Source organism: Aquarana catesbeiana, linkage group LG09 (genome assembly GCF_042186555.1).
Source record: "Aquarana catesbeiana isolate 2022-GZ linkage group LG09, ASM4218655v1, whole genome shotgun sequence".
Classification (NCBI taxonomy): domain Eukaryota; kingdom Metazoa; phylum Chordata; class Amphibia; order Anura; family Ranidae; genus Aquarana; species Aquarana catesbeiana.
Window position 1 is genome coordinate 320,179,591 of NC_133332.1, and position 27,620 is coordinate 320,207,210.

The 27,620-nt window shown below is 54.3% G+C and overlaps 1 protein-coding gene and 1 long non-coding RNA gene across 2 annotated transcripts; both read left to right on the plus strand.

Moving 5' to 3' along the window:
* The first annotated feature begins 1,115 nt into the window (after positions 1-1,115).
* On the plus strand, positions 1,116-11,091 carry IGBP1 (immunoglobulin binding protein 1). The gene is given in 8 exon segments (XM_073600776.1): positions 1,116-1,314; positions 1,317-1,470; positions 2,378-2,541; positions 2,544-2,572; positions 6,174-6,256; positions 6,349-6,461; positions 10,722-10,749; positions 10,751-11,091. Coding segments are annotated over 8 exon segments (861 nt in total). The 5' UTR covers positions 1,116-1,130; the 3' UTR covers positions 10,857-11,091.
* An 8,786-nt stretch (positions 11,092-19,877) lies between these two features.
* LOC141107325 (uncharacterized) lies at positions 19,878-27,620 on the plus strand. The gene is made up of 3 exons (XR_012235867.1): positions 19,878-20,101; positions 22,973-23,101; positions 27,571-27,620. It is a non-coding gene; the product is annotated as an uncharacterized lncRNA (long non-coding RNA).

The window sequence follows — 27,620 nt, forward strand, 5'->3', positions numbered from 1 at the left end:
AGGAGGCGGGATTCACCGGCGGTGTCCCCTCTATAGGAGGCGGGATTCACCGGCGGTGTCTCCTCTATAGGAGGCGGGATTCACCGGCGGTGTCCCCTCTATAGGAGGCGGGATTCACCGGCGGTGTCTCCTCTATAGGAGGCGGGATTCACCGGCGGTGTCTCCTCTATAGGAGGCGGGATTCACCGGCGGTGTCTCCTCTATAGGAGGCGGGATTCACCGGCGGTGTCTCCTCTATAGGAGGCGGGATTCACCGGCGGTGTCTCCTCTATAGGAGGCGGGATTCACCGGCGGTGTCTCCTCTATAGGAGGCGGGATTCACCGGCGGTGTCTCCTCTATAGGAGGTTGGATTCACCGGCGGTGTCTCCTCTATAGGAGGTTGGATTCACCGGCGGTGTCTCCTCTATAGGAGGCGGGATTCACCGGCGGTGTCCTCTATAGGAGGTTGGATTCACCGGCGGTGTCTCCTCTATAGGAGGCGGGATTCACCGGCGGTGTCTCCTCTATAGGAGGCGGGATTCACCGGCGGTGTCCCCTCTATAGGAGGTGGGATTCACCGGCGGTGTCTCCTCTATAGGAGGCGGGATTCACCGGCGGTGTCTCCTCTATAGGAGGCGGGATTCACCGGCGGTGTCTCCTCTATAGGAGGCGGGATTCACCGGCGGTGTCTCCTCTATAGGAGGCGGATTCACCGGCGGTGTCTCCTCTATAGGAGCGGGATTCACCGCGGTGTCTCCTCTATAGGAGGCGGGATTCACCGGCGGTGTCTCCTCTATAGGAGGTTGGATTCACCGGCGGTGTCTCCTCTATAGGAGGCGGGATTCACCGGCGGTGTCCTCTATAGGAGGTGGGATTCACCGGCGGTGTCCCCTGATAGGAGGTTGGATTCACCGGCGGTGTCTCCTCTATAGGAGGCGGGATTCACCGGCGGTGTCCCCTCTATAGGAGGTGGGATTCACCGGCGGTGTCTCCTCTATAGGAGGTGGGATTCACCGGCGGTGTCTCCTCTATAGGAGGCGGGATTCACCGGCGGTGTCTCCTCTATAGGAGGCGGGATTCACCGGCGGTGTCTCCTCTATAGGAGGCGGGATTCACCGGCGGTGTCTCCTCTATAGGAGGCGGGATTCACATGGGGACATGGGATTCACCCTCTATGTATCTCTCTCCTCTCTGCAGCACTAATGAGGATCTGGAGGAGATCTCGTCGGCGGACCTGCGGTTCCTCCTCCTCCCCGCCCTCTTGGGGGCGCTCACCCTGCGGCAGACCGATCTGAGTCGGAGGTTGCAGCACCTGGAGGCGGCACGCACCTATTTCCTGACTTCCTGAAGAGGTGTCACCGCTACAAAGTGTCCGACTTCACCCTTCCCCCACTACATGGAGAAACGGGGGAGAACGAGGGGCGCCACCCCTCCGAAGCCCCGCCCAACCTGACCGCCATAGCGGTGCATCGGCAGGCCAAGATCCAGAGGTGAGAGAACGCCCATCCCCCCTGACATCCGACCTACTCAGTGCTGATCCCGCCAGAATCCCGGATGTTCTGACTCTGAGCTGTTACATTGTCTCCAAAATGGAATGTTCTTCGGCTATTCTCTCCCCGGATCAGATGATATTGATGGGAATCAGGAAGATTCACATTGTGGCCACTAGATGGAGCTGATGGTTGGAAATACTTCCTGTGGTCGTCGGCTCCATCTAGTGCCGTAATCCGGTATTTTCCTGAATTCTCTGTTCTGTATGAATGAAGAACATTCGATCTGGAGAGAACATCGCCTGCTAACCTTCCCATTTATATGTCGTACTGCTAACTGACATGTGCTGCTGTTGTGAGCCCACAAGTCAGTGTGAGCGCCCCCAGAGGTGCCCATGCTTTGTGATTGGCCAGGTGTAGACACATATTAGTCACCGTAACCACTCCCTCCCAGTAAAGGAGAGGAGCTGGGCCAGCACACACAGTAATTAAAAAACTCCCAGACGAGAATTTGGGCAGTTATTAGAGACGTCCAGAGGAGAAGAGAGCTGGGCCAACACAGTCAGTATTTAGAAACTCCCAGAAGAGGGGAGGAGCTGGGTCAGCACAGACAGTAATTAAGACCATTCTAGAAAGGAGAGGAGCTGGGCCAGCACAGACAGTAATTAAGACAGTTCTAGAAAAGGAGAGGAGCTGGCCAGCACAGACAATAATTGGTTTCCCGGGGAGGAGTTCAGGTAGAGATGTTACACCAACCAGCAGTGGGTAGTATTTCCTTTGACCCCCCGTTCCCTGAATATTGAGGGGGTGGGGCAGAGGAGCTGGGCCAGCACATGACATGTCTATGAGGGAGGAGCTGTGATTTCTCTGGGGGCGGGGCCTCTGACTCTCTCCTTGTCTGATGAAGGTACAAGCAGAAGAAGAGTCTGGAGGGAAAGCTGGCGGTGATGAAGGAGGCGGTGAGGAGCGGCAGAGCGGAGGAGGAGCAGATCCGGGAGTTCTACCTCCTGCAGCTCCGGCAGTGGGTGTGCACCGCCCTGGAGGAGGTGGAGAGTATAGACCAGGAGCTCCCCTGGTGAGGGCCCGGGAGATGATCAAGAAGGTGAGTGAGACTCCTCCACCAATAGCAGGGCACCTCCTGTCCCCGCCTCCTCTGTGATTGGATGTCGGGTCCCCTGAGATGTGATTCAGTATCTGCAGCCAACAGGGAGTTGTTAAACCTGCGCAGTGGGGCGTGTGTTCAGCCAAAACTCCTCCTACAGTGTCTATGGCAAGGGCTGCCCCCCCTCTACTTACCTTACCCACACTCTGGGAAGGCCCGCCCCTCTACTTACCCACACTCCGGGAAGGGCCCACCCCTCTACTTACCTTACCCACACTCCGGGAAGGGCCCACCCCTCTACTTACCCACACTCCGGAAGGCCCGCCCCTCTACTTACCCACACTCCGGGAAGGCCCGCCCCTCTACTTACCTTACCCACACTCCGGGAAGGCCCGCCCCTCTACTTACCCACACTCCGGGAAGGCCAACCCCTCTACTTACCTTACCCACACTCCGGGAAGGCCCACCCCTCTACTTACCTTACCCACACTCCGGGAAGGCCCGCCCCTCTACTTACCCACACTCCGGGAAGGGCCCACCCCTCTACTTACCTTACCTTACCCACACTCCGGGAAGGGCCCACCCCTCTACTTACCCACACTCCGGGAAGGCCCGCCCCTCTACTTACCCACACTCCGGAAGGGCCCACCCCTCTACTTACCCACACTCCGGGAAGGCCCGCCCCTCTACTTACCACACTCCGGGAAGGCCCGCCCTCTACTTACCCACACTCCGGGAAGGGCCCACCCCTCTACTTACCCACACTCCGGGAAGGCCCGCCCCTCTACTTACCCACACTCCGGGAAGGCCCACCCCTCTACTTACCTTTACCCACACTCCGGGAAGGCCCGCCCCTCTACTTACCCACACTCCGGGAAGGGCCCACCCCTCTACTTACCTTACCTTACCCACACTCCGGGAAGGGCCCACCCCTCTACTTACCCACACTCCGGGAAGGCCCGCCCCTCTACTTACCCACACTCCGGGAAGGCCCACCCCTCTACTTACCTTACCACACTCCGGAAGGCCCCGCCCCTCTACTTACCCACACTCCGGGAAGGGCCCACCCCTCTACTTACCTTACCTTACCCACACTCCGGGAAGGGCCCACCCCTCTACTTACTCACACTCTAGGAAGGGCCCTCCCCTCTACTTACCTTACCCACACTCCCTTGCAGCTCATCGCTCTTCTGCAGTCAGTGCTGTGATTGGCTGTGTCAGTGACCTGGGAGGAGCAGTGAGGTCACTTCCCCGGTCATGTGACAGCGCTCGGTCCTGTTAGTTTGGCTGTAGACCGAGCGCTTTCACAAGGTGTTGGTTATTCTTGCAGGCGGGGTCGGGGACTAGGTGACGGTCTAGACCGGGGAGTTGTCAACCTCATCACTCCAGCTATGGTGAAACTACAAATCCCATCATGCCCCTGGGAGTCCTACTTGTCACTGTCAGTCTTGCAATGCCTCCTGGGACTTGTAGTCCCTACAGCACCTGGTGCGCCTAGGTTTGCCCCCCCCCCCCCCCCCCCGATCACAGATCGTTGTACTGGACCAGCTATGGTATCACCAGCCATGTGATAGCTGTGGCCAATCATAGCGATCACTTGCAAGTTGTAAGCAATGCTTTCATTCATAGCCATTGTATACTATTGTGATGATCACATGATACAGTGCCAGTCACTCGGGACCTGTACCATGTGATAGCTGTGGCCTCACAAAGTCAAAATGATTGCTTATTACAGTGATGATCATAAAAAAAAGAAAAAAAAATCCTGATCACCTTCCCAGAGTAGTAATGTTACTATGGTGACACTATACTGTTCTGGTGACAGTATGTGGAAAAAATAATTGCGGTGCCCGGTAATTGGGGGAGGGGCTGGAGGCAGGTAGGGGGTGATGGTGCCCGGTATTGGGGGAGGGGCTGGAGGCAGGAAGGGGATGATGGTGCCCAGGATTGGGGGAGGGGCTGGAGGCAGGTAGGGGGTGATGGTGCCCGGTATTGGGGGAGGGACTGGAGGCAGGAAGGGGATGATGGTGCCCGGGATTGGGGGAGGGCTGGAGGCAGGAAGGGGGCGATGGTGCCCGGGATTGGGGGAGGGGCTGGAGGCAGGAAGGGGGCGATGGTGCCCGGGATGGGGGAGGGGCTGGAGGCAGGAAGGGGGCGATGGTGCCCGGGATTGGGGGAGGGGCTGGAGGCAGGAAGGGGGCGATGGTGCCCGGGATTGGGGGGAGGGGCTGGAGGCAGGAAGGGGGCGATGGTGCCCGGGATTGGGGGAGGGGCTGGAGGCAGGAAGGGGGCGATGGGTGCCCGGGATTGGGGGAGGGGCTGGAGGCAGGAAGGGGGCGATGGTGCCCGGGATTGGGGGAGGGGCTGGAGGCAGGAAGGGGGCGATGGTGCCCGGGATTGGGGGAGGGGCTGGAGGCAGGAGGGGGCGATGGTGCCCGGGATTGGGGGAGGGGCTGGAGGCAGGAAGGGGGCGATGGTGCCCGGGATTGGGGGAGGGGCTGGAGGCAGGAAGGGGGCGATGGTGCCCGGGATTGGGGGAGCGGCTGGAGGCAGGAAGGGGGCGATGGTGCCCGGGATTGGGGGAGGGGCTGGAGGCAGGAAGGGGGCGATGGTGCCCGGGATTGGGGGAGGGGCTGGAAGGGGGCGATGGTGCCCGGGATTGGGGAGGGGCTGGAGGCAGGAAGGGGGCGATGGTGCCCGGGATTGGGGGAGGGGCTGGAGGCAGGTAGGGGGTGATGGTGCCCGGTATTGGGGGAGGGGCTGGAGGCAGGTAGGGGGTGATGGTGCCCGGTATTGGGGGAGGGACTGGAGGCAGGAAGGGGATGATGGTGCCCGGGATTGGGGAGGGGTGGAGGCAGGAAGGGGGCGATGGTGCCCGGGATTGGGGAGGGGCTGGAGGCAGGAAGGGGGCGATGGTGCCCGGGATTGGGGGAGGGGCTGGAGGCAGGAAGGGGGCGATGGTGCCCGGGATTGGGGGAGGGGCTGGAGGCAGGAAGGGGGCGATGGTGCCCGGGATTGGGGGAGGGGCTGGAGGCAGGAAGGGGGCGATGGTGCCCGGGATTGGGGGAGGGGCTGGAGGCAGGAAGGGGGCGATGGTGCCCGGGATTGGGGGAGGGGCTGGAGGCAGGAAGGGGGCGATGGTGCCCGGATTGGGGGAGGGGCTGGAGGCAGGAAGGGGGCGATGGTGCCCGGGATTGGGGGAGGGGCTGGAGGCAGGAAGGGGGCGATGGTGCCCGGGATTGGGGGAGGGGCTGGAGGCAGGAAGGGGGCGATGGTGCCCGGGATTGGGGGAGGGGCTGGAGGCAGGAAGGGGGCGATGGTGCCCGGATTGGGGGGAGGGGCTGGAGGCAGGAAGGGGGCGATGGTGCCCGGGATTGGGGGAGGGGCTGGAGGCAGGAAGGGGGCGATGGTGCCCGGATGGGGGAGGGGCTGGAGGCAGGAAGGGGGCGATGGTGCCCGGGATTGGGGGAGGGGCTGGAGGCAGGAAGGGGGCGATGGTGCCCGGGATTGGGGGAGGGGCTGGAGGCAGGAAGGGGGTGATGGTGCCCGGTATTGGAAGAGGGTAAACTCATTTCTTCTCTCCCCCCCCCCCCCCCCGTAGGGAGAAGAGCTGGCTCGTCCGCCACGCCCAACGCGACCTCCGATGCAACCCTTCATACTGACCCGCGACGCTCTTCAGGCTAAGTACGGGGATTTATTTTATCGGTAGTTTATAGTCTCTTGTATACGGTGTGTGTTTTTCCATTGGTCACGCTCTTGTGTATCGCCACCCGCAGGGTGTTTGGTGCCGGGTACCCGAGTCTTCCCACCATGACCGTAGATGAGTGGTATGAGGGCCACCTGAATAAAGGGGTCCTTCCAGACCAAGGAGTGCACAGCAAACCTAGAGGTATGTCCCAGTCATGTCTAATATGTGTACAGGATCTGTGTGTACAGACATTTACAGGGCCACCTTTAGAAATCATGGGGGGGGGCCCGGTACAGTCTACCTGACAGGGACCCCTCCCCCTTCTTCCCCTGCTTGGTTATGACTGTAGTGTCAGTGCAGAGCAATACATAGAAATGTGCAATGAGGGGTATGTAGGGGCGGGGAGGTCAGTGAGGGGTATGGAGGGGCGGGGGAGGTCAGTGAGGGGTATGGAGGGGCGGGGGAGGTCAGTGAGGGGTATGGAGGGCGGGGGAGGTCAGTGAGGGGTATGGAGGGGCGGGGGAGGTCAGTGAGGGGTATGGAGGGGCGGGGGAGGTCAGTGAGGGGTATGGAGGGGCGGGGGAGGTCAGTGAGGGGTATGGAGGGGCGTGGAGGTCAGTGAGGGTATGGAGGGGCGGGGGAGGTCAGTGAGGGGTATGGAGGGGCGGGGGAGGTCAGTGAGGGGTATGGAGGGGCGTGGGAGGTCAGTGAGGGGTATGCAGGGGCGGGGGAGGTCAGTGAGGGGTATGGAGGGGCGGGGGAGGTCAGTGAGGGGTGTGTAGGGGCGGGGGAGGTCAGTGAGGGGTGTGTAGGGGCGGGGGAGGTCAGTGAGGGGTGTGTAGGGGCGGGGGAGGTCAGTGAGGGGTGTGTAGGGGCGGGGGAGGTCAGTGAGGGGTGTGTAGGGGCGGGGGAGGTCAGTGAGGGGTGTGTAGGGGCGGGGGAGGTCAGTGAGGGTGTGTGTAGGGGCGGGGAGGTCAGTGAGGGGTGTGTAGGGGCGGTGGGAGGTCAGTGAGGGGTGTGTAGGGGCGGGGGAGGTCAGTGAGGGGTGTGTAGGGGCGGGGGAGGTCAGTGAGTGGTATGGAGGGGCGGGGGAGGTCAGTGAGGGGTATGGAGGGGCGGGGGAGGTCAGTGAGGGGTGTGTAGGGCGGGGGAGATTAGTGAGGGGTATGGAGGGGCGGGGGAGGTCAGTGAGTGGTATGGAGGGGCGGGGGAGGTCAGTGAGGGGTATGTAGGGGCGGGGGAGGTCAGTGAGGGGTATGGAGGGGCGGGGGGAGGTCAGTGAGGGGTATGGAGGGGCGGGGGGAGGTCAGTGAGGGGTGTGTAGGGGCGGGGGAGGTCAGTGAGGGGTATGGAGGGGCGGGGGGGGGTCAGTGAGGGGTATGGAGGGGCGGGGGGGGGTCAGTGAGGGGTATGGAGGGGCGGGGGAGGTCAGTGAGGGTTGTGTAGGGGCGGGGGAGGTCAGTGAGGGGTGTGTAGGGGCGGGGGAGGTCAGTGAGGGGTGTGTAGGGGCGGGGAGGTCAGTGAGGGGTATGGAGGGACGGGGGGGGTCAGTGAGGGGTATTGAAGGGCGGGGGAGGTCAGTGAGGATTATGGAAGGGTGGGGGAGGTCAGTGAGGGGTGTGTAGGGGCGGGGGAGGTCAGTGAGGGGTATGGAGGGGCGGGGAGGTCAGTGAGGGGTATGTAGGGGCGGGGAGGTCAGTGAGGGGTATGGAGGGGCGGGGGAGGTCAGTGAGTGGTATGGAGGGGCGGGGGAGGTCAGTGAGGGGTATGGAGGGGGCGGGGGAGGTCAGTGAGGGGTATGGAGGGGCGGGGGGGGTCAGTGAGGGGTATGTAGGGGCGGGGAGGTCAGTGAGGGGTATGGAGGGGCGGGGGGAGGTCAGTGAGGGGTATGTAGAGGCGGGGAGGTCAGTGAGGGGTATGTAGAGGCGGGGGAGGTCAGTGAGGGGTATGGAGGGGCGGGGGAGGTCAGTGAGGGGTGTGTAGGGGCGGGGGAGGTCAGTGAGGGGTATGTAGGGGCGGGGGAGGTCAGTGAGGGGTGTGTAGGGGCGGGGGAGGTCAGTGAGGGGTATGGAGGGGCGGGGGAGGTCAGTGAGGGGTATGGAGGGGCGGGGGAGGTCAGTGAGTGGTATGGAGGGGCGGGGGGGGTCAGTGAGGGGTATTGAAGGGCGGGGGAGGTCAGTGAGGATTATGGAAGGGTGGGGGAGGTCAGTGAGGGTTGTGTAGGGGCGGGGGAGGTCAGTGAGGGGTATGGAGGGGCGGGGGAGGTCAGTGAGGGGTATGGAGGGGCGGGGGAGATTAGTAAGGGGTATGGAGGGGCGGGGGAGGTCAGTGAGGGGTATGGAGGGGCGGGGGAGATTAGTGAGGGGTATGGAGGGGCGGGGGAGATCAGTGAGGGGTATGGAGGGGCGGGGGAGATTAGTGAGGGGTATGGAGGGGCGGGGGGAGGTCAGTGAGGGGTATGGAGGGGCAGGGAGGTCAGTGAGTGGTATGGAGGGGCGGGGAGGTCAGTGAGGGGTATGTAGGGGCGGGGGAGGTCAGTGAGGGGTATGGAGGGGCGGGGGAGGTCAGTGAGGGTATGGAGGGGCGGGGGAGGTCAGTGAGGGGTATGGAGGGGCGGGGGAAGGTCAGTGAGGGTAGGGAGGGGCGGGGGGAAGGTCAGTGAGGGGTATGGAGGGCGGGGGAGGTCAGTGAGTGGTATGGAGGGGCGGGGGAGGTCAGTGAGGGGTATGGAGGGGGGGGGAGGTCAGTGAGTGGTATGGAGGGGCGGGGGAGGTCAGTGAGTGGTATGGAGGGGCGGGGGAGGTCAGTGAGGGGTATGGAGGGCGGGGGAAGGTCAGTGAGGGGTATGGAGGGGCGGGGGAAGGTCAGTGAGGGGTATGGAGGGGCGGGGCAGTCAGTGAGGGGTATGTAGGGGCGGGGGAGGTCAGTGAGGGGTATGGAGGGGCGGGGGAGGTCAGTGAGGGGTATGGAGGGGCGGGGGAGGTCAGTGAGGGGTGTGTAGGGGCGGGGGAGGTCAGTGAGGGGTATGGAGGGGCGGGGGAGGTCAGTGAGTGGTATGGAGGGGCAGGGGGGGGTCAGTGAGGGGTATGGAGGGGCGGGGGGAGGTCAGTGAGTGGTATGGAGGGGCGGGGGGGGGTCAGTGAGGGGTATGGAGGGGCGGGGGAGGTCAGTGAGGGTGTGTAGGGCGGGGGAGGTCAGTGAGTGGTATGGAGGGGCGGGGGGGGTCAGTGAGGGGTATGGAGGGGCGGGGGAGGTCAGTGAGTGGTATGGAGGGGCGGGGGTGGTCAGTGAGGGGTGTGTAGGGGCGGGGGAGGTCAGTGAGGATTATGGAAGGGTGGGGGAGGTCAGTGAGGGTTGTGTAGGGGCGGGGGAGGTCAGTGAGGGGTATTGAAGGGTGGGGGAGGTCAGTGAGGGTTGTGTAGGGGCGGGGGAGGTCAGTGAGGGGTATTGAAGGGGCGGTGGAGGTCAGTGAGGGGTATTGAAGGGTGGGGGAGGTCAGTGAGGGGTATTGAAGGGTGGGGGAGGTCAGTGAGGGGTATGGAGGGGCGGGGGAGATTAGTGAGGGGTATGGAGGGGCGGGGGAGATCAGTGAGGGGTATGGAGGGGCGGGGGAGATTAGTGAGGGGTATGGAGGGGCGGGGGAGGTCGGCGAGGGATAGGGAGGGGCCGGGGAGGTCAGTGAGCGGTATTTAGGGGAGGTCGGCAAGGGGTGTGTAGGGGCGGGGGAAGTCGGCAAGGGTATTGAAGGCGGGGGAGGTCAGTTAGGATTATGGAAGGGCGGGGGAGGTCAGTGAGGATTATGGAAGGGCGGGGGAGGTCAGTGAGGATTATGGAAGGGCGGGGGAGGTCAGTGAGGATTATGGAAGGGCGGGGGAGGTCAGTGAGGATTGTGGAAGGGCGGGGAGGTCGGTAAGGGGTATGTAGGGCGGGGGAGGTCAGTGAGGGGTATGGGGGGGCCGGGGAGGTCAGTGAGGGGTATGTAGGGGAGGTCAGTGAGGGGTGTGTAGGGGCGGGGGAGGTCGGTGAGGGTATGTAGGGGCGGGGGAGGTCGGTGAGGGGTATGTAGGGGCGGGGGAGGTCGGTGAGGGGTATGTAGGGGCGGGGGAGGTCGGTGAGGGGTATGTAGGGGCGGGGAAGGTCGGTGAGCGGTATGTAGGGGCGGGGGAGGTCAGCGACGGGTGTGTAGGGGCGGGGGAGGTCAGTGAGGATTATGGAAGGGCGGGGGAGGTCATTGAGCGGCATTTGGCAGTGAGGAAGTCAGTTAGCAGTGTGGGTGTGTAATGACTGTGATGGCCCAGCTCCCCTGCCCCTCCCCTTACTATTGGGGGAGGAGAGATGGGGAGTAGTAGAGTGACAGCTCTGAGTCTGATGACATCACATCCATGATGGCCGCATCCAGCGGCGCTCTCTGCTGCTATTCGGATCGGTTCTCATTCTTCGGTTCCATTGTTTTCCTTTTAGACGAGGAAGAAGAGGCGGCTGAGCGGAGCGGAAGTGGAGACCGATGACCCCGAGACCCTGCAGAATGCTCGAAACTGGGACAGATGGAAGGACACCCACCCCCGGGGATATGGGAATCGCAAGAACATGGGCTGACCCCTCCCCCCCCGCCATAAAATGACGTCCCTCCATTGGGGGGTATAAAGACTGGAGTGCACTGGGCGTGGTTCTGTTCTGGGCGGAGTCATCTAATAGATGACAATGTTTTGGTGCCTTTTCTAAGTAGACTGACCCCTCCCCCTCCCTCATCACACGAAGCAACAACTTTAGTTTGTATTTATTTTCATTCTGTTAATGTTGGATTTTTTGGTAAATAAATGTCTACAAAGGATCCGTCTGTTTATTGGCACACAATGTAACCTTTTCTTTTCTCCTCGTTTGTTCGGTAATGGCTGAGATTGGATTTTTAGGGACGCTGACCCTGCAACGTCTGAGAGAGCGAATCAGCTGATTTTATAATGTACGTAATCCCTCCCACTCAGATTCACTCTGAACACAACCAATCACAGAGCAGCAACAGGTAGGAATCGCTAACATAGAATCCCTGCGATGTACATCGAGTTACTCTTTAAGGCCCCGTTCACACGCGGTGATCAGGAACCGAGGGGGCAGAATCAACGCAATTCTGTCCCCCCCCCCGCTTCCAAATTGTCGGGCAATCTCTGCAAGACACATGACGTGCAATTTTAAAAACCGCATGAAGCTTGTCGCCCAAAAAGGGGCAGAAGTTTCTATTGGGGGACCAAACTGACATAGGGCAGGCCATTGAAGTGAATGGGTTGCCCTATACACAACGCACATAATCGCGTAAGAACGCCATGTGTGAACGGCGACTAAAGAAAAGAAAATCCCAAATTTTGGGTTGTCATCAGAACAGGAATAGAGGGAAAATCTTCTATTGGGGACACCAGTTCTGGTGTTAAAGAAGAAACATCGGCCTCTATTGATGAGACTGTTTATCAGAGGGGAGAGGTCATTAAATTGTCATTATACTCTAAAAAACCAAAAGTCTGAGGCAGCAAAACTGTGGCCATTTATATGAAGTTGCCCCCTTCTCCCCCCATGGCCATTTATATGGAGTTGCCCCTTCTCCCCTCCCATGGCCATCAATATGGAGTTGCCCCTTCTCCCCCCCATGGCCATTTATATGGAGTTGCCCCTTCTCCCCTCCCATGGCCATCAATATGGAGTTGCCCCTTCTCCCCCATGGCCATTTATATGGAGTTGCCCCTTCTCCCCCCCATGGCCATTTATATGGAGTTGCCCCTTCTCCCCCCCTGGCCGTTAATATGGAGTTGCCCCTTCTCCCCCCCATGCCCATTAATATGGATTTTCCCCTTCTCCCCCCCATGGCCGTTAATATGGAGTTGCCCCTTCTCCCCTCCCATGGCCATCAATATGGAGTTGCCCCTTCTCCCCCCCATGGCCATTTATATGGAGTTGCCCCTTCTCCCCCCCATGGCCATTTATATGGAGTTGCCCCTTCTCCCCCCCTGGCAATATGGAGTTGCCCCTTCTCCCCCCCATGCCCATTAATATGGATTTTCCCCCTTCTCCCCCCCATGGCCGTTAATATGGAGTTGCCTCTTCTCCCCCCCATGGCCATTAATATAGAGTTCCCCCTTCTCCCCCATGGCCATTAAGGACGGTGAGGGGTAGGGAGTGGTGTGGGAGGTCAGTGAGGGGAGGGGCGGGGGAGGACGGTGAGGGGTAGGGAGGGACGGTGAGGGGAGGGGGAGGTCGGTGAGGGGAGGGGGAGGTCGGTGAGGGAGGGGGAGGTCGGTGAGGGGCGGGGAGGACGGTGAGGGTTAGGGAGGGGCGTGGGAGGTCAGTGAGGGGAGGACGGTGAGGGGTAGGGAGGGGCGTGGGAGGTCAGTGAGGGGAGGACGGTGAGGGGTAGGGAGGGGCGTGGGAGGTCAGTGAGGGGAGGGGCGGGGGAGGTCAATGAGGGGAGGGACGGGGGAGGACGGTGAGGGGTAGGGAGGGACGGGGGAGGACGGTGAAAGGAGGGGGAGGTCAGTGAGGGGCGGGGGAGGACGTTGAGGGGAGGTGAGGGGTAGGGAGGGGCGTGGGAGGTCAGTGAGGGGTGGGGCGGACGGTGAGGGGTAGGGAGGGGCGTGGGAGGTCAGTGAGGGGTGGGGCGGGGGGAGGACGGTGAGGGGTAGGGAGGGGACGGGGGAGGACGGTGAGGGGTAGGGAGGGACGGGGGAGGTCAGTGAGGGGAGGACGGTGAGGGGTAGGGAGGGGCGTGGGAGGTCAGTGAGGGGTGGGGGAGGTCAGTGAGGGGAGGGACGGGGGAGGACGGTGAGGGGTAGGGAGGGACGGGGGAGGACGGTGAGAGGAGGGGGAGGTCAGTGAGGGGCGGGGGAGGACGTTGAGGGGAGGGAAGGGGCGGGGAGGACGGTGAGGGGAGGGGCGTGGGAGGTCAGTGAGGGGAGGGACGGGGAGGACGGTGAGGGGTAGGGAGGGACGGGGGAGGACGGTGAGGGGAGGGGGAGGTCGGTGAGGGGCGGGGGAGGATGTTGTGGGGAGGAAGGTGAGGGGTAGGGAGGGACGGGGGAGGACGGTGAGGGGAGGTCGGTGAGGGGCGGGGGAGGATGTTGAGGGAGGGGTGGGGAGGAAGGTGAGGGGGAGGACGGTGAGGGGTAGGGAGGGACGGACGGGGGGAGGACGGTGAGGGGTAGGGAGGGACGGACGGGGGAGGACGGTGAGGGGTAGGGAGGGGACGGACGGGGGAGGACGGTGAGGGGTAGGGAGGGACGGATGGGGGTAGGGAGGGACGGGGGAGGTCAGTGAGGGGTGAGGCGGGGGAGATTAGTGAGGGGAGGACGGTGAGGGGTAGGGAGGGGCGTGGGAGGTCAGTGAGGGGTGGGGCGGGGGAGGTCAGTGAGGGGAGGGACGGTGAGGGGTAGGGAGGGGCATGGGAGGTCAGTGAGGGGTGGGGCGGGGGGAGGTCGCTGAGGGGTAGGGAGGGGTGGGGGAGGACGGTGAGGGGGTAGGGAGGAGCGGGGGAGGTAAATAAGGGGAGGGGAGGGGTGGGGGAGGAACATGTTACATGCTCCACCCTAAAAATAAGTGGAGAATGTAATGTGTTCCAGAGGTGAACGTATCGTGGAATAAATGGGTTTTTTTCCCCGGACTCCATGTGTAGATGGGATAATCGGCGAGGTGAAGACCTTTTGGATTTCTCTGTTGTGTGTCCGGATATTTATTTCCAGCTTTGAGATAAATGCCCTAATTCAAGAGATCAAAGGCTCCCGCATAGGAAAACCGGATTTTAATGGTGCCACAAAAAAAAAAGAAAAATAGAAAAGTAAGGAGAATAGAGGTTTACTCAGATGAGCAAATAATGATCTAAAAATCACAGAATGATAGTGAACAATAAATGCGTGTGTGTGTATATATGATAAGTGATATGTTGTCTCGTCATGTGTCGCAGCACACTTCTTCAGGAGCCGTAAGGCATTTAATGGCCACAGAAACCAAATATAATGAATAACAAACAAGACTTAATAATACACATCATAATGTGCTAATAAAATTCAAAGGATTGATTTTTTGTTTTTTTGAAAAGTTTACACACTATACAATCGAGGAGCGTACAGCATCCAAATGGAATAGAGCATGGCATCGATTGAACTCATATAGGATAATGTGCAGTAGTGGTGACACTCGCCTATCATGTATGTGTTCCTCTAAGAGTCTCTGGGACTCCGGTCTTTGGAGATATGATCCCAGAGACTGACCCCAGAGACTGACCCCAGAGACTGACCCCCGCTCCACTGACTTGTCTATAAACGTGGATCCATACCCCTATGGACAAATACATCATTACTGATGTCTGATTATATGGAAACTGCATCCAGATAATGCAAGAAATCCATATGTCATCTGATATAAATATCTCCTCATTATCATTCGGTGATCCTATAATTGAAGCATCCCCAAGTCTTGTTGGCTGGGCTCAGACATTTCCCATTTTGTATAAATGATATTCACCTTTTATACTGAAACCCTCTGACACCGACCCCTGGTGCCCCTAGGTGACACTCAAGAGGAAAGCTTATTTTAAAACTTTAGGTATTTTCTCTAGACCTGTACTCTCCAAACTGCGGCCTGGGGGCCAAATGAGGCCCTTTGCTTGCTTTTATCTGGCCCTTGGGGCATTGCTTCATCCACAGATACCAACAATGGGGCATTATTCCTCCCTCTGATACCAATAAAGGGACTTCATGCTCTCCGGTCCCCCTCCGTGCTCTCCGCTCTCTCTCCGGTCCCCCTCCCTGCTCTCCGCTCTCTCTCCGGTCCCCCTCCCTGCTCTCCGCTCTCTCTCCGGTCCCCCTCCCTGCTCTCCGCTCTCTCTCCGGTCCCCCTCCATTCTCTCCGCTCTCTCTCTGGTCCCCCTCCATTCTCTCCGCTCTCTCTCCGGTCCCCCTCCATTCTCTCCGGTTCCCCTCCGTGCTCTCCGCTCTCTCCGGTCCCCTTCCGTGCTCTCCGCTCTCTCTCTCCGGTCCCCCTCCGTGCTCTCCGCTCTCTCTCCGGTCCCCCTCCATTCTCTCCGTTCTCTCTCCGGTCCCCCTCCATTTTCTCCGTTCTCTCTCCAGTTCCCCTCCGTGCTCTCCGCTCTCTCTCCGGTTCCCCTCCGTGCTCTCCGCTCTCTCTCCGGTCCCCCTCCATTCTCTCCGTTCTCTCTCCGGTTCCCCTCCGTGCTCTCTGCTCTCTCTCCGGTCCCCCTCCGCGCTCTCCGGTCCCCCTCCGTGCTCTCCGCTCTCTCTCTCCGTGCTCTCCGCTCTCTCTCCGGTCCCCCTCCGTGCTCTCCGCTCTCTCTCTCCGGTCCCCCTCAGTGCTCTCCGCTTTCTCTCCGCTCTCTTTCCAGTCCCCCTCCGTGCTGTCCGCTCTCTCTCCGCTCTCTCCCCGGTCCCCCTCCGTGCTCTCCGCTCTCTTTCCGGTCCCCCTCTGTGCTCTCCACTTTCTCTCCGCTCTCTTTCCGGTCCCCCTCCGTTCTGTCCGCTCTCTCCCCGGTCCCCCTCCGTGCTCTCCGCTCTCTCTCTCCGGTCCCCCTCCGTGCTCTCTGCTCTCTCTCTCCCTCCGTGCTCTCCGCTCTCTCTCTCCGGTCCCCCTCCGTGCTCTCTGCTCTCTCTCTCCCTCCGTGCTCTCCGCTCTCTCTCTCCGGTCCCCCTCCGTGCTCTCTGCTCTCTCTCTCCCTCCGTGCTCTCCGCTCTCTCTCTCCGGTCCCCCTCCGTGCTCTCCGCTCTCTCTCTCCGGTCCCCCTCCGTGTTCTCCACTCTCTCTCCGGTCCCCCTCCGTGCTCTCCACTCTCTCTTCGGTCTCCCTCCATGCTCTCCGATCCCTCTCCGGTCCCTCTCCGTGCTCTCCGGTCTCTCCGCTTTTTTTTTTTTTTTAGAGCCCCCCCAAATTTGTTAGATAAGTTGGTTTTGCTAGCTAACACTTTATTATAGTATAATTATATAAATCTATGTAGATTGTTGCCACATGATGGATTGATATGTTGAAATTTTCACTTTTGGCGAAGTTTTTTTTAGTAAAGTAAAAAAGGACTTTTTTTTTTAATTGTTTTTTTGTTTTTCGTTTTGCACAACTGTTATTTTCTTTTCTCTTGCAATAAAAACTTTATAACAACTTTAAAAAGAATTGCTGATTTTTACAATGCTGTTTTTTCTAACATCAATAAAAATGTATTTATCCAAAGAGGGAAAGAGGAAAAGCAAAAAAAAAAAAAAAAGGAAAGGGGGAAAAAAAAGAAAAGAAAATGTACATGAAGTGTCTCACGATGGATAACTCTGCAAATCTTTCTTCTTTCCCCCGGACTCCATGTGTGGATGGGATGATCGGCGGGGTGAAGACTTTTTGGATTTCTCTGTGCTGTGTGCGTCCGGAAAATACTTGTTTACAAATACTTCTTTCTGCCAATAATCTGCGGTCAGTCACCCCGTTACCTGTACACACCCCTCCCCCCCTCCTCCTCCTCCCCCTCCGGCCTCAGCTCAACTCTCTTCATGTTTTCATTTGTTATAATCCATTAATTCTGCACAGACACCGAGATCCCATGATCCGCACCCAGAAAACAAGGGTACAAAACACCTCCCCCCACGCATGCGTAGATGTGCCGCAGAGACCCAACGGGGCCGGGTTCTACACCCCAAAGGTGGGCCGGGGCACTAAAGGAGGCTGGAAGTTTCCTCTTCAGAATTCCCTTCAAGATTGTAACTGTGAGCAAAAAAAAAAAATTTTTCGTTTGTTTTAATGTGATATCAAAAGCTGATGATTTTATGAAGGAAGTTTTTGTCCAATATTTCTCTGTTGTCCTTTATTAATGCCGTTTTATTTTGGATGTGGCACCCCCAAGATAACCGTCCGCCCCCTAAAATCACAGTCAGTAGAAAAGGGAAGTGGAATTTAAAGCTAAAGAGCACAACGGCCATCCCATAATTGGATGCAACAAACAAGGCAAAAAAAAGGAGCAATAAGAAAATACAAAAAATATATATATATAATTATAATAAAGTCCACCACGCAACCGTGTGGCCACCAATGCAGCCTTGTGCTCACCATTCAGCCTGTGTCCACCATGCAGCCTACCTGTGCAGGGGAGGAGAGGAACAGGAGAGCCGCCCAGGTGATCAGAGCGCAGCGTGGGGAACACAGCGATAACAGTTTTCATTTCAATTGCCGTGTTCCCCGCTGCTCAACGTCACATACAGCCCTGGCCGGGGAATTCTGACAGATCACCCATCACTGGGATTGGACGGGTGATCTGTCTATCAAAGTCCCAGGACCAGGAGGAGGGGCTGTATATGACAGCGAGCGGTGGTGAACGCGGCAATTGAAATGAAAACTGTTATCGCTGTGTTCCCCGCGCTGCGCTCTAATCACCTGGGCGGCTCTCTCTCGCTCTCTCTCTTCCCCTCTGCGATCGCTGGCAGAAGGACTCCCATTCCACCCAGGCTGCCGGCGGTGCTCGCCCCCCCTGCGCTCCCAGGCTGCCATATAGCTCACCAGCCCTCAAAATCCACTCGCAAAATGCGACCTCCCTTCCGTCCACTTGGTCTGGGGGGAGTGAGTCCAGAGAAGGCCACCATGGGAGAGGGAAGCGGGAGAAGCAGTGTTGGATTCATGAAGCCAGGTTTTGGTAACGGTAAGTAGGTTAAAGGAATTTGTGATAAGGAGGTCGTGGAGGGTGGTAAGTTTGTTACAGACATAGCGGGCATTCCAGAGGGCACAGGAGAAGGAGAGGCTGGTTTTGAGAAGAAGAGGAATAGAGACTGCAGTGGATTGCGGTTGCTGCCAGAGGGTTTAGGGAGTCAGGCAAAGACAGATGATGGAGGCCAGCCTCTCCTTCTCCTGTGCCCTCTGGAATGACCGCTCTGTCTGTAAGAAACTCACCGCCCTCCACGACCTCTTTATCACAAATTCCTTTAACCTACTTGCCGTTACCAAAACCTGGCTTCATGAATCCAACACTGCTTCTCCTGCTTCCCTCTCCCATGGTTGCCTTCTCTGGACTCACTCCCCCCCCCAGACCAAGTGGGCGGAAGGGAGGTCGCATTTGCGAGTGGATTTTGAGGGCTGGTGAGCTATATGGCTGCCTGGGAGCTGGGGGCGAGCACCGCCGGCAGCCTGCGTGGAATGGGAGTCCTCCCAGCGATCGCGGAGGGGAAGAGAGAGAGAGAGAGCCGCCCAGGTGATCAGAGCGCAGTGCAGGTAACACAGCGCTAACAGTTTTCATTTCAACAGCCGTGTTCACCACCGCTCACTGTCAGATACAGCCCCTCCTTCTGGTCCCGGGACTTTGATAGACAGATCACCCGTCCAATCCCGGTGACGGGTAATCTGTCAATCAAAGTTCCCCAGCCAGGGGGCAGGGCTGTATATGACGTTGAGCGGCGGAAACACGGCAATTAAAATGAAAGCTGTTATCGCTGTGTTCCCTGCGCTGCGCTCTGATCACCTGGGCAGCTCTCTCCCCCTCAGCGATCGCTGGGAGGAGGACTCCCATTCCACCCAGGCTGCCGGGGTGCTCGCCCCCCCCCCCCCCCCTCCGCTCCCAGGCAGCCATATAGCTCACCACCAGCCCTCAAAATCTACTCGCAAAATGCGACCTCCCCTCTGTCCACTTGGTCTGGGGGGAGTGAGTCCAGAGAAGGCCACCATGGGAGAGGAAGCGGGAGAAGCAGTGTTGGATTCATGAAGCCAGGTTTTGGTAACTGCAAGTAGGTTAAAGGAATTTGTGATAAAGAGGTCGTGGAGGGCGGTGAGTTTCTTACAGACTGACCGGGCATTCCAGAGGGCACAGGAGAAGGGAGAGGCTGGTTTTGAGAAGAAGAGGAATAGAGACTGCAAGTGGATGGCGGCTGCTGCCAGAGGGATTAGGGAGTCTGGCAAAGACAGTTGATGGAGGCCCAGGGTTTGGGGATATGTCACCAGAGGTTAGGAGAAGCAGGAGAGTGAGGGAGGTCATGTGCGAATGGGATTTATATGAAGGTACACGCCTCGGAGTCCTGGAGGTTTTATCGGTATATGGATGTAGAATGAGCAAGAGTTGGTAGGAGGAGGAGTAGTGGGGAGAAAACACGCGGCCAAGGCAACAAAGAAGTGTCTCAAGAAGAAGCAACATTGAGGTTCCGGCGTGGCCTAGCCAGTCTCCAGACCTCAATTTCTTTCCTTGCACCCGTGGTTGTAGGAAATTGTATACTGTATGGCCAGCTTTATATATTTTTAGGTATTTCCTCATTGCTACAGTCAAAGCCCCTCTTAATTTTTTGTCGCCGCGATAATTCTGGTCCTTGTCCTGCGTTGTCTTCTATAGACAGTAGAGGGGATGATGCCGCCGGCGATCGGTCGGTGAGATCGCTTTGTAACGTTTTGACATTTCCGAGGCAGGTTGAGTTGACTATTAAAGGATTTGCGCTGACTCGTCTGTTCATCCCGGGGACACTCGCACTGATAAGGGACTGAGTTTGCTTTGGACTGGATCCTAACCCTGGACCAAGGGCAGGCCATGGTTTCATCATCAGCGCGGAATGTTCCATCCTCCTGGTGTACGGGGGGGGAAGGGGGGGTATACACAAGGTGTTTATGTCATCAGCGAGCTCAGTGGCTTCCTTGTTGTGGTCGAGGACGGTCGGCGCTTTACATAAACATCGCTCTCTCTTTATTCGATGCTCCTGACCTCTAGTAACATGAAGGCCACCTAGTCCTAGAAGTTGGGTCTTCCATGAATACTCTGAATATGAACGCAATACGGTGACGGGGAAAAAATTAACGACAATAAATTGAAGCCATGAAAACCATCATCGCGGCGTATTCCCGAGACTTGGGCGGTAAGTTTGATCACATTGATGCCGCCTGAAAACTTTATATCACGCGGTCCGCCCAGAATTGGGGCTTCATCCACATCATTGTCTACTATGTGTCCTCCGCAGGAGAACAATTCACATGTACAAAAACAGAAATTCACAGATTTTTTTTCAATTTCTTTCTTAATTTAATGAGGCTGCATTCACACCTGAGCGTTTCAAAGTCGGGCGTTTTTACCACGTTTTTTTTTTTTTTTAACCACAATTTTTTTACCGCGATTTTGCAGCGTTTTTGCCGCGATTTTGTTCAGGTCACCAATGTAAAAGGCAGAAAAATGCCTGTAATCTGCCCCAGAGAAGCTCCATGTTCTTTTTTGAGCTTAGAGCGTTTTTTTCAGGCGTTTTGCTTTCCGGTGACAAAACACTCAGATGTGAACAGGTGCCACTGAAATGAATGGGATTTTGCTTGTTGGGGCGTTTTTCGGGCGTTTTTTATGAGCGTTTTATGAGCTGAAAACGCTCAGGTGTAAATGCAGCCTTAATGTGGCTGGTGTTTGTGCATTGAAGTCACTAGGGGGCGTTTTTGCATTGAAGTCCATGGGATGTGATTTTGCATTGAAGTCACTAGGGGGCGTTTTTTCCATTGAGGTCACTAGGGGGCATTTTTTGCATTGAAGTAAATGGGGCGCGATTGTGCATTAAGGTCACTAGGGGGCGTTTTTGCATTTGCATTAAAGTCAATGGAATGCGATTTTGCATTGAAATCATCACTAGGGAGCGTTCTTGCATTGAAGTCAATGGGTGGCATTTTTGCATTGAAGTCACTAGAGGGTGTTCTTGCATTTGCATTAAAGTCAATGGAACCCGATTTTGAAATGACTAGGGGGTGTCCTTTCTTTGAAGTCACTGGGTGGCGTTTTTGCATTGAAGTCACTAGGGGGCGTTTTTTTTTTTCATTATGGTCACATAAGGGAGCGTTTTTGGATTGCAGTCCCTAGGGGGGCGTTTTTACATTGAAGCCAATGGGTTCGCTATTTTGCTGTGAAGCCTCTGGGGGGGGGGGGGGCGTTTTTTACATTGAAGTCAATGGACACGAATTTGCATTGAAGTCACTAGGGGGCGCTTTTGCAATGAAGTCAATGGGACGCGATTTTGCGTTGAAGTCAATAGGACGCAGCATGCCAATTATTGTCACCTTTTTTTAAATCTATCATCAGAATGCCGATAACCCTATTTTTTTGGCTGATCATTTTCGGTGGCCGATATATCGGTGCATCCCGAGTTTTTTCTTTTTGAAAAATCCTCTTTGTGCGTTTTGGTAAAAAAGCGCTTTGCATTATAGTCAATGGGAAATGAGCTAAAATGCAATATGGCTTTTTACCAAGTCACATGTCCATATTTCTCACGCGCTTTTAAAACGCAAACAAAACGCACATCAATAGCGTTTTGTGTCACGTTACATTTTAACGCAGCGCATAAACAGCGCGCTACAAATGCGTTTTCTAGTGCAGTGGTGTGAACGAGTTCTTTGCTACTTACTGCAGTATTGATGCGATTGGGAACAGATCAATATTGGAGGGAAGCGGCCAGCAGAGGGCGCCTTACAGCAAAGTATTGATTACAGATAAATATTGGAGGGAAGCGGCCAGCAGAGGGCGCCATACGGCAAAGTATTGATTACAGATCAATATTGGAGGGAAGCGGCCAGCAGAGGGCGCCATACGGCAAAGTATTGATTACAGATCGATATAGGAGAGAAGCGGCCAGCAGAGGGCGCCATACGGCAAAGTATTGATTACAGATCGATATAGGAGAGAAGCAGCCAGCAGAGGGCGCCATACGGCAAAGTATTGATTACAGATCAATATTGGAGGGAAGCGGCCAGCAGAGGGCGCCATGCGGCAAAGTATTGATTACAGATCAATATTGGAGGGAAGCGGCCAGCAAAGGGCGCCATACGGCAAAGTATTGATTACAGATCGATATAGGAGAGAAGCGGCCAGCAGAGGGCGCCATACGGCAAAGTATTGATTACAGATCAATATTGGAGAGAAGCGGCCAGCAGAGGGCGCCATACGGCAAAGTATTGATTACAGTTCAATATTGGAGGGAAGCGGCCAGCAGAGGGCGCCATACGGCAAAGTATTGATTACAGATCAATATTGGAGGAAAAGCGGCCAGCAGAGGGCGCCATACGGCAAAGTATTGATTACAGATCAATATTGGAGGGAAGCGGCCAGCAGAGGGCGCCATACGGCAAAGTATTGATTACAGATCAATATTGGAGGGAAGCGGCCAGCAGAGGGCGCCATACGGCAAAGTATTGATTACAGATCGATATTGGAGGGAAGCGGCCAGCAGAGGGCGCCATACGGCAAAGTATTGATTACAGATCGATATTGGAGGGAAGCGGCCAGCAGAGGGCGCCATACGGCAAAGTATTGATTACAGATCGATATAGGAGAGAAGCGGCCAGCAGAGGGCGCCATAAGGCAAAGTATTGATTACAGATCAATATTGGAGGGAAGCGGCCAGCAGAGGGCGCCATACGGCAAAGTAATGATTACAGATCAATATTGGAGGGAAGCGGCCAGCAGAGGGCGCCATACGGCAAAGTATTGATTACAGATAAAATATTGGAGGGAAGCGGCCAACAGAGGGCGCCATACGGCAAAGTAATGATTACAGATAAAATATTGGAGAGAAGCTACCAGCAGAGGGCGCCATAGAGCAAAGTATTGATCACAGGTAAATATTGGAGGGAAGTATTGATTACAGATAAATATTGGAGGGAAGCCGCCAGCAGAGGGCGCCATACAGCAAAGTATTGATTACAGATGAATATTGGAGGGAATCGGCCAGCAGAGAACAATATGTAGTCATTGTGTGTTCCAGGAAGCCGGCTGACTTTGCGCTCGGCACTGCGATCAATCTCCGCCGCTGCCACACCGCCCCAAGAGCACCGCCGCTCCTGCCTGCAGATCCTCGTCATAGTACAATGGATGTTCTCTTTTCTGCTGATGGGTGAGTCTTCAGTGGAACAAACTGAAACTTTTTTCTTTCAATAAAAAATACTTGATTTAAAAAAAAAAAAAATTAAACCGTATCCATCCAATATGGTGAGATTCGTCCAAATTGTGTAGAAAATTGCGGAGAATAATTCTGTAATTATTGGTGGGCATGGAAATAAGATGGGAAATCCGATTGGCTAATCAGCTTATCTGTATTCTGCTAATGTGTTACTAAGTAACCTACAATGACCCGGTACATGACGTCCGAACACCCAGCGAATAAACAATGTATGTACATCCGGAACTTACAATCTTTAGTTTAATAATTTATTCATTTATGTTTTAATAATTTCATTTTTTTTGTAACAATGTAATAATCTATTTTTAAATAACTTCATTTTTTTTTTAATTGTTTAACAATTTTTTTAAAAAAAATGTAATAATAATAATTGAATCAATTATTTTTAAATAATTTATGTTTTTTTTTTTTTTTTATGTTCTTTGTTGCAAGAAAAGTGTTGGATGCTTAATCAGTATATGCAGGATAACCTGTGATGTATGCCAAAGAATTATGAGATCAGAACAGATCTAACCAGGAAAGTAAAAAAAAAAATCTCCCCTTTTAATATTAAAAAAAAACAAGAATATAATTTAATTTAATATAATAATTCAATATTAAAAACTGGAATGTATTTATTTATTTGTTGGTGTTTATTAAATAATTGCATATGACCGGTATCCATCGCCCTGTCACTTTTCTTGTTGGAATCTTTGACTTTTGACTATTACCTAAAGATTGGCGGACAGCCAACTGGGAACTATAATTATTTATTCATTTGTGTATTTATTTACAGTATGTATCTTTATTTATTTATTTGTGTATTTATGTATCTTTATTTATATATTTATTTATGTATCTTTATATATTTATTTATGTGTCTTTTATTATGTATCTTTATTTATATATTTAGTTATGTATCTTTATTTATTTGTGTATTTATGTGACTTTATTTATTTGTGTAATAATGTATCTTTATTTGTATATTTATTTATGTACAGTGCCTTGAAAAATTATTCATAGCCCTTATTTTTTTATACCCAAATAAATAAAGATACATAAAGACACAAATAAATAAATATACAAATAAAGATACAGTGCCTTGAAAAAGTATTCATACCCCTTGAAATTCCCCACATTTTTCATGTTACAACCAAAAACATAAATGTATTTTATTGGGATTTTATGTGATAGACCAACACAAAGTGTCACATAATTGTGAAGTGGAAGGAAAATGATAAATGATACAAATAAATATGTGAAAAGTGTGGGGGAGGGGCATTTGTATGGCGCCCCCCGGAGTCAATACTTTGTAGAACCCCCTTTCTCTACAAGTCTTTTTGGGGATGTCTCTACCAGCTTTGCACATCTAGAGAGGACATTTCTGCCCATTCTTCTTTGTAAAATATCTCAAGCTCTGTCAGATTGGATGGAGAGCGTCTGTGAACAGCAATTTTCAAGTCTTGTCACAGATTCTCAATGTGATTTAGGTCTGGACTGTGACTGGGCCATTCTAACATATGAATATGCTTTGATCTAAACCATTCCATTGTAGCTCTGGCTGGATGTTTCGGGTCGTTGTCCTGCTGGAAGGTGAACCTCCGCCCCGGTCTCAAGTCTTTTGTAGACTCTAACAGGTTTTCTTCTAAGATTGTCCTGTATTTGTCTCCATCCATCTTCCCATCAACTCTGACCAGTCCCTGTCCCTGCTGAAGAAAACCATCCCCACCACATGATGCTGCCACCACCATGTTTCACGGTGGGGATGGTGTGTTCAGGGTGATGTGCAGTGTTAGTTTCCCCCACACATAGCGTTTTACTTTTAGGCCATAAAGTTGAATTTTGGTCTCATCTGACCAGATCACCTTCTTCCACATGTTTGCTGTGTCCTCCACATGGCTTCTCACAAACTACAAACAGGACTTCTTATGACTTTCTTTCACCAATGTCTTTCTTCTTGTCACTCTTCCATAAAGGGCAGATTTGTGGAGAACACGACTAATAGTTGTCCTGTGGACAGATTCTCCCACCTGAGCTGTGGATCTCTGCAGCTCCTCCAGAGTTACCATGGACCTCTTGGCTCTTCTCTGATGAATGCTCTCCTTGCCCGGCCGGTCAGTTTAGGTGGACGGCCATGTCTTGGTAGGTTTGCAGTTGTGCCATACTCTTTCCATTTTCCGATGATGGATTGAACAGAGCTCCGTGAGATGTTCAAAGCTTGGGAGATTTTTTATAACCTAACCCTGCTTTATACTTCTCCACAACTTTATCCCAGACCTGTCTGGTGTGTTCCTTGGCCTTCATGATGCTGTTTGTTCACTAAGGTTCTCTAACAAACCTCCAAGGGCTTCACAGAACAGCTGTATTTATACTGAGATTAAATGACACACAGGTGGACTCTATTTACTAATTAGGTGACTTCTGAAGGCAATTGGTTCCACTAGATCTTAGTTATCAGAGTAAAGGGGGCTGAATACAAATGCCCCTCCCCCCACACTTTTCACATATTTATTTGTATCATTTATCATTTTCCTTCCACTTCACAATTATGTGACACTTTGTGTTGGTCTATCACATAAAATCCCAATAAAATACATTTACGGTTTTGGTTGTAACATGACAAAATGTGGGAAATTTCAAGGGGTATGAATACTTTTTCAAGGCCCTGTATCTTTATTTATTTATTTGTGTATTAAGGGATAACTAAAGGTCAGTTTTTTTGAAAAACAAACATGTCGTACTCACCTCCTCTGTGCAGTTGGTTTTGCACAGTGGCCACTGATCCTCCTCTTCTGGGGTCCCTCAGCGGCACTCCTGGCTCCTCCTCTTCTTGAGTGTCCTGTTGAAGAGCCGCTCTCCCTTGGGGCACTCATGCGGGGGGGGGTGGGGGGGGGGCGCTCCCGGGTCCTGCTGTTGCGTCTATTGACACAGACAGCAAGACTCAGCTTTCACCCCCGCCTCCCGGGAGATTGGATTTGATTGACAGCAGTGGGAGCCAAAGCTGCCTCATCTGTGCCCAACAGTGCCACGAATCTGTGCTCACCAGTGCATAACAGTGCCAGCAATCAGTGCCACCTATCAATGCCCACGAGTGCCACCTATCAATGCCCAAAAGTGGTGCCAATCAGTGCCACCTAGCAGTGTTGCCTATCAGTGTCACCTACCAGTGCCGATCAGTGCCCATCACTGACACCCATCAGTGCCACCTATTAGTGCCCTTCAGTGCCACCTATCAATGCCCTTCAGTGCCACCTATCAATGCCCTTCAGTGCCGCCCATCAGTGCCACCCATCAGTGCCCACCAATGCCACCTCATCAGTGTCCACTAGTGCCGCCTATTACTGCCCATCAGTGCCACCTTATCAGTGCCCACCAATGCCACCTATCAGTGCCCACCAGTGCCACCTCATTAGTGCCCATCACTGCCACCCATTAGTGCCTATCACTGCCACCCATCAGTGCCCATCACTACCACCCATCAGTGCCACCTATTAGTGCCCTTCAGTGCCACCTATCAGTGCCCTTCCATGCCGCCCATCAGTGCCCACCAATGCCACCTCATCAGTGCCCACCAGTGCCGCCTATTACTGCCCATCAGTGCCACCTTATCAGTGCCCACCAATGCCACCTATCAGTGCCCACCATTGCCACCTTATCAGTGCCCATCACTGCCACCCATTAGTGCCTATCACTGCCACTCATCACTGCCACCTATTAGTGCCCTTCAGTGCCAATTATCACTGTCCATCAGTGCAGCCTATCAGCGCCCATCAATGAAGGAGAAAAATGACCTGTTTGCAAAATTTAATAACAAAATATAAAACGGTTTTGTATTTTTTTTTAAAGAAATTTCAGTCTTTTTCACCCCCCGAGGTGATCAAATACCACCAAAATGAAGCTCTATTTGTGGGAAAAAAGAAAAACATGTAATTTGGGTACAGTGTTGTATGACCGAGTAATTGTCATTCAAAGATTGACGGCGCTGAAAGCTGAACATTGTCCTGGGCAGGAGGGGGGAGAAAGTGCCCAGTAAGCGAGTTATTATTTGTGTATTTATGTATCTTTATTTATTTGTGTATTTATGTATCTTTATTTATTTGTGTATTTATGTATCTTTAGTTCTGTATTTATGTGTATATAATTATTTATTTGTATATAAGTTTATAAGTTCTGATATACACAGAGTGTTTCCTTCAGCGAAGAGTCACGAGAACATGAAGAATATCGGGAAGGACGGGTTGTGTTTGTGTGAAGAAGGGGGTCGTCACCCCCAGAAACGTGTCGGATTGTTCATAGAATACAGAATGCTACAAATGAGGACTGAACAAAACTCTGAAATAATTCCAGTAACATTCACATCCCCCGCCATGATCCTTCCTATGTACTATATAATAAAATATCCCCCCCCCCCCTCTCTTCCTCAGGGTTGGTGTTCCTGGTGATCTTCACTTACCTCTTCTTCACCCACCTGTGG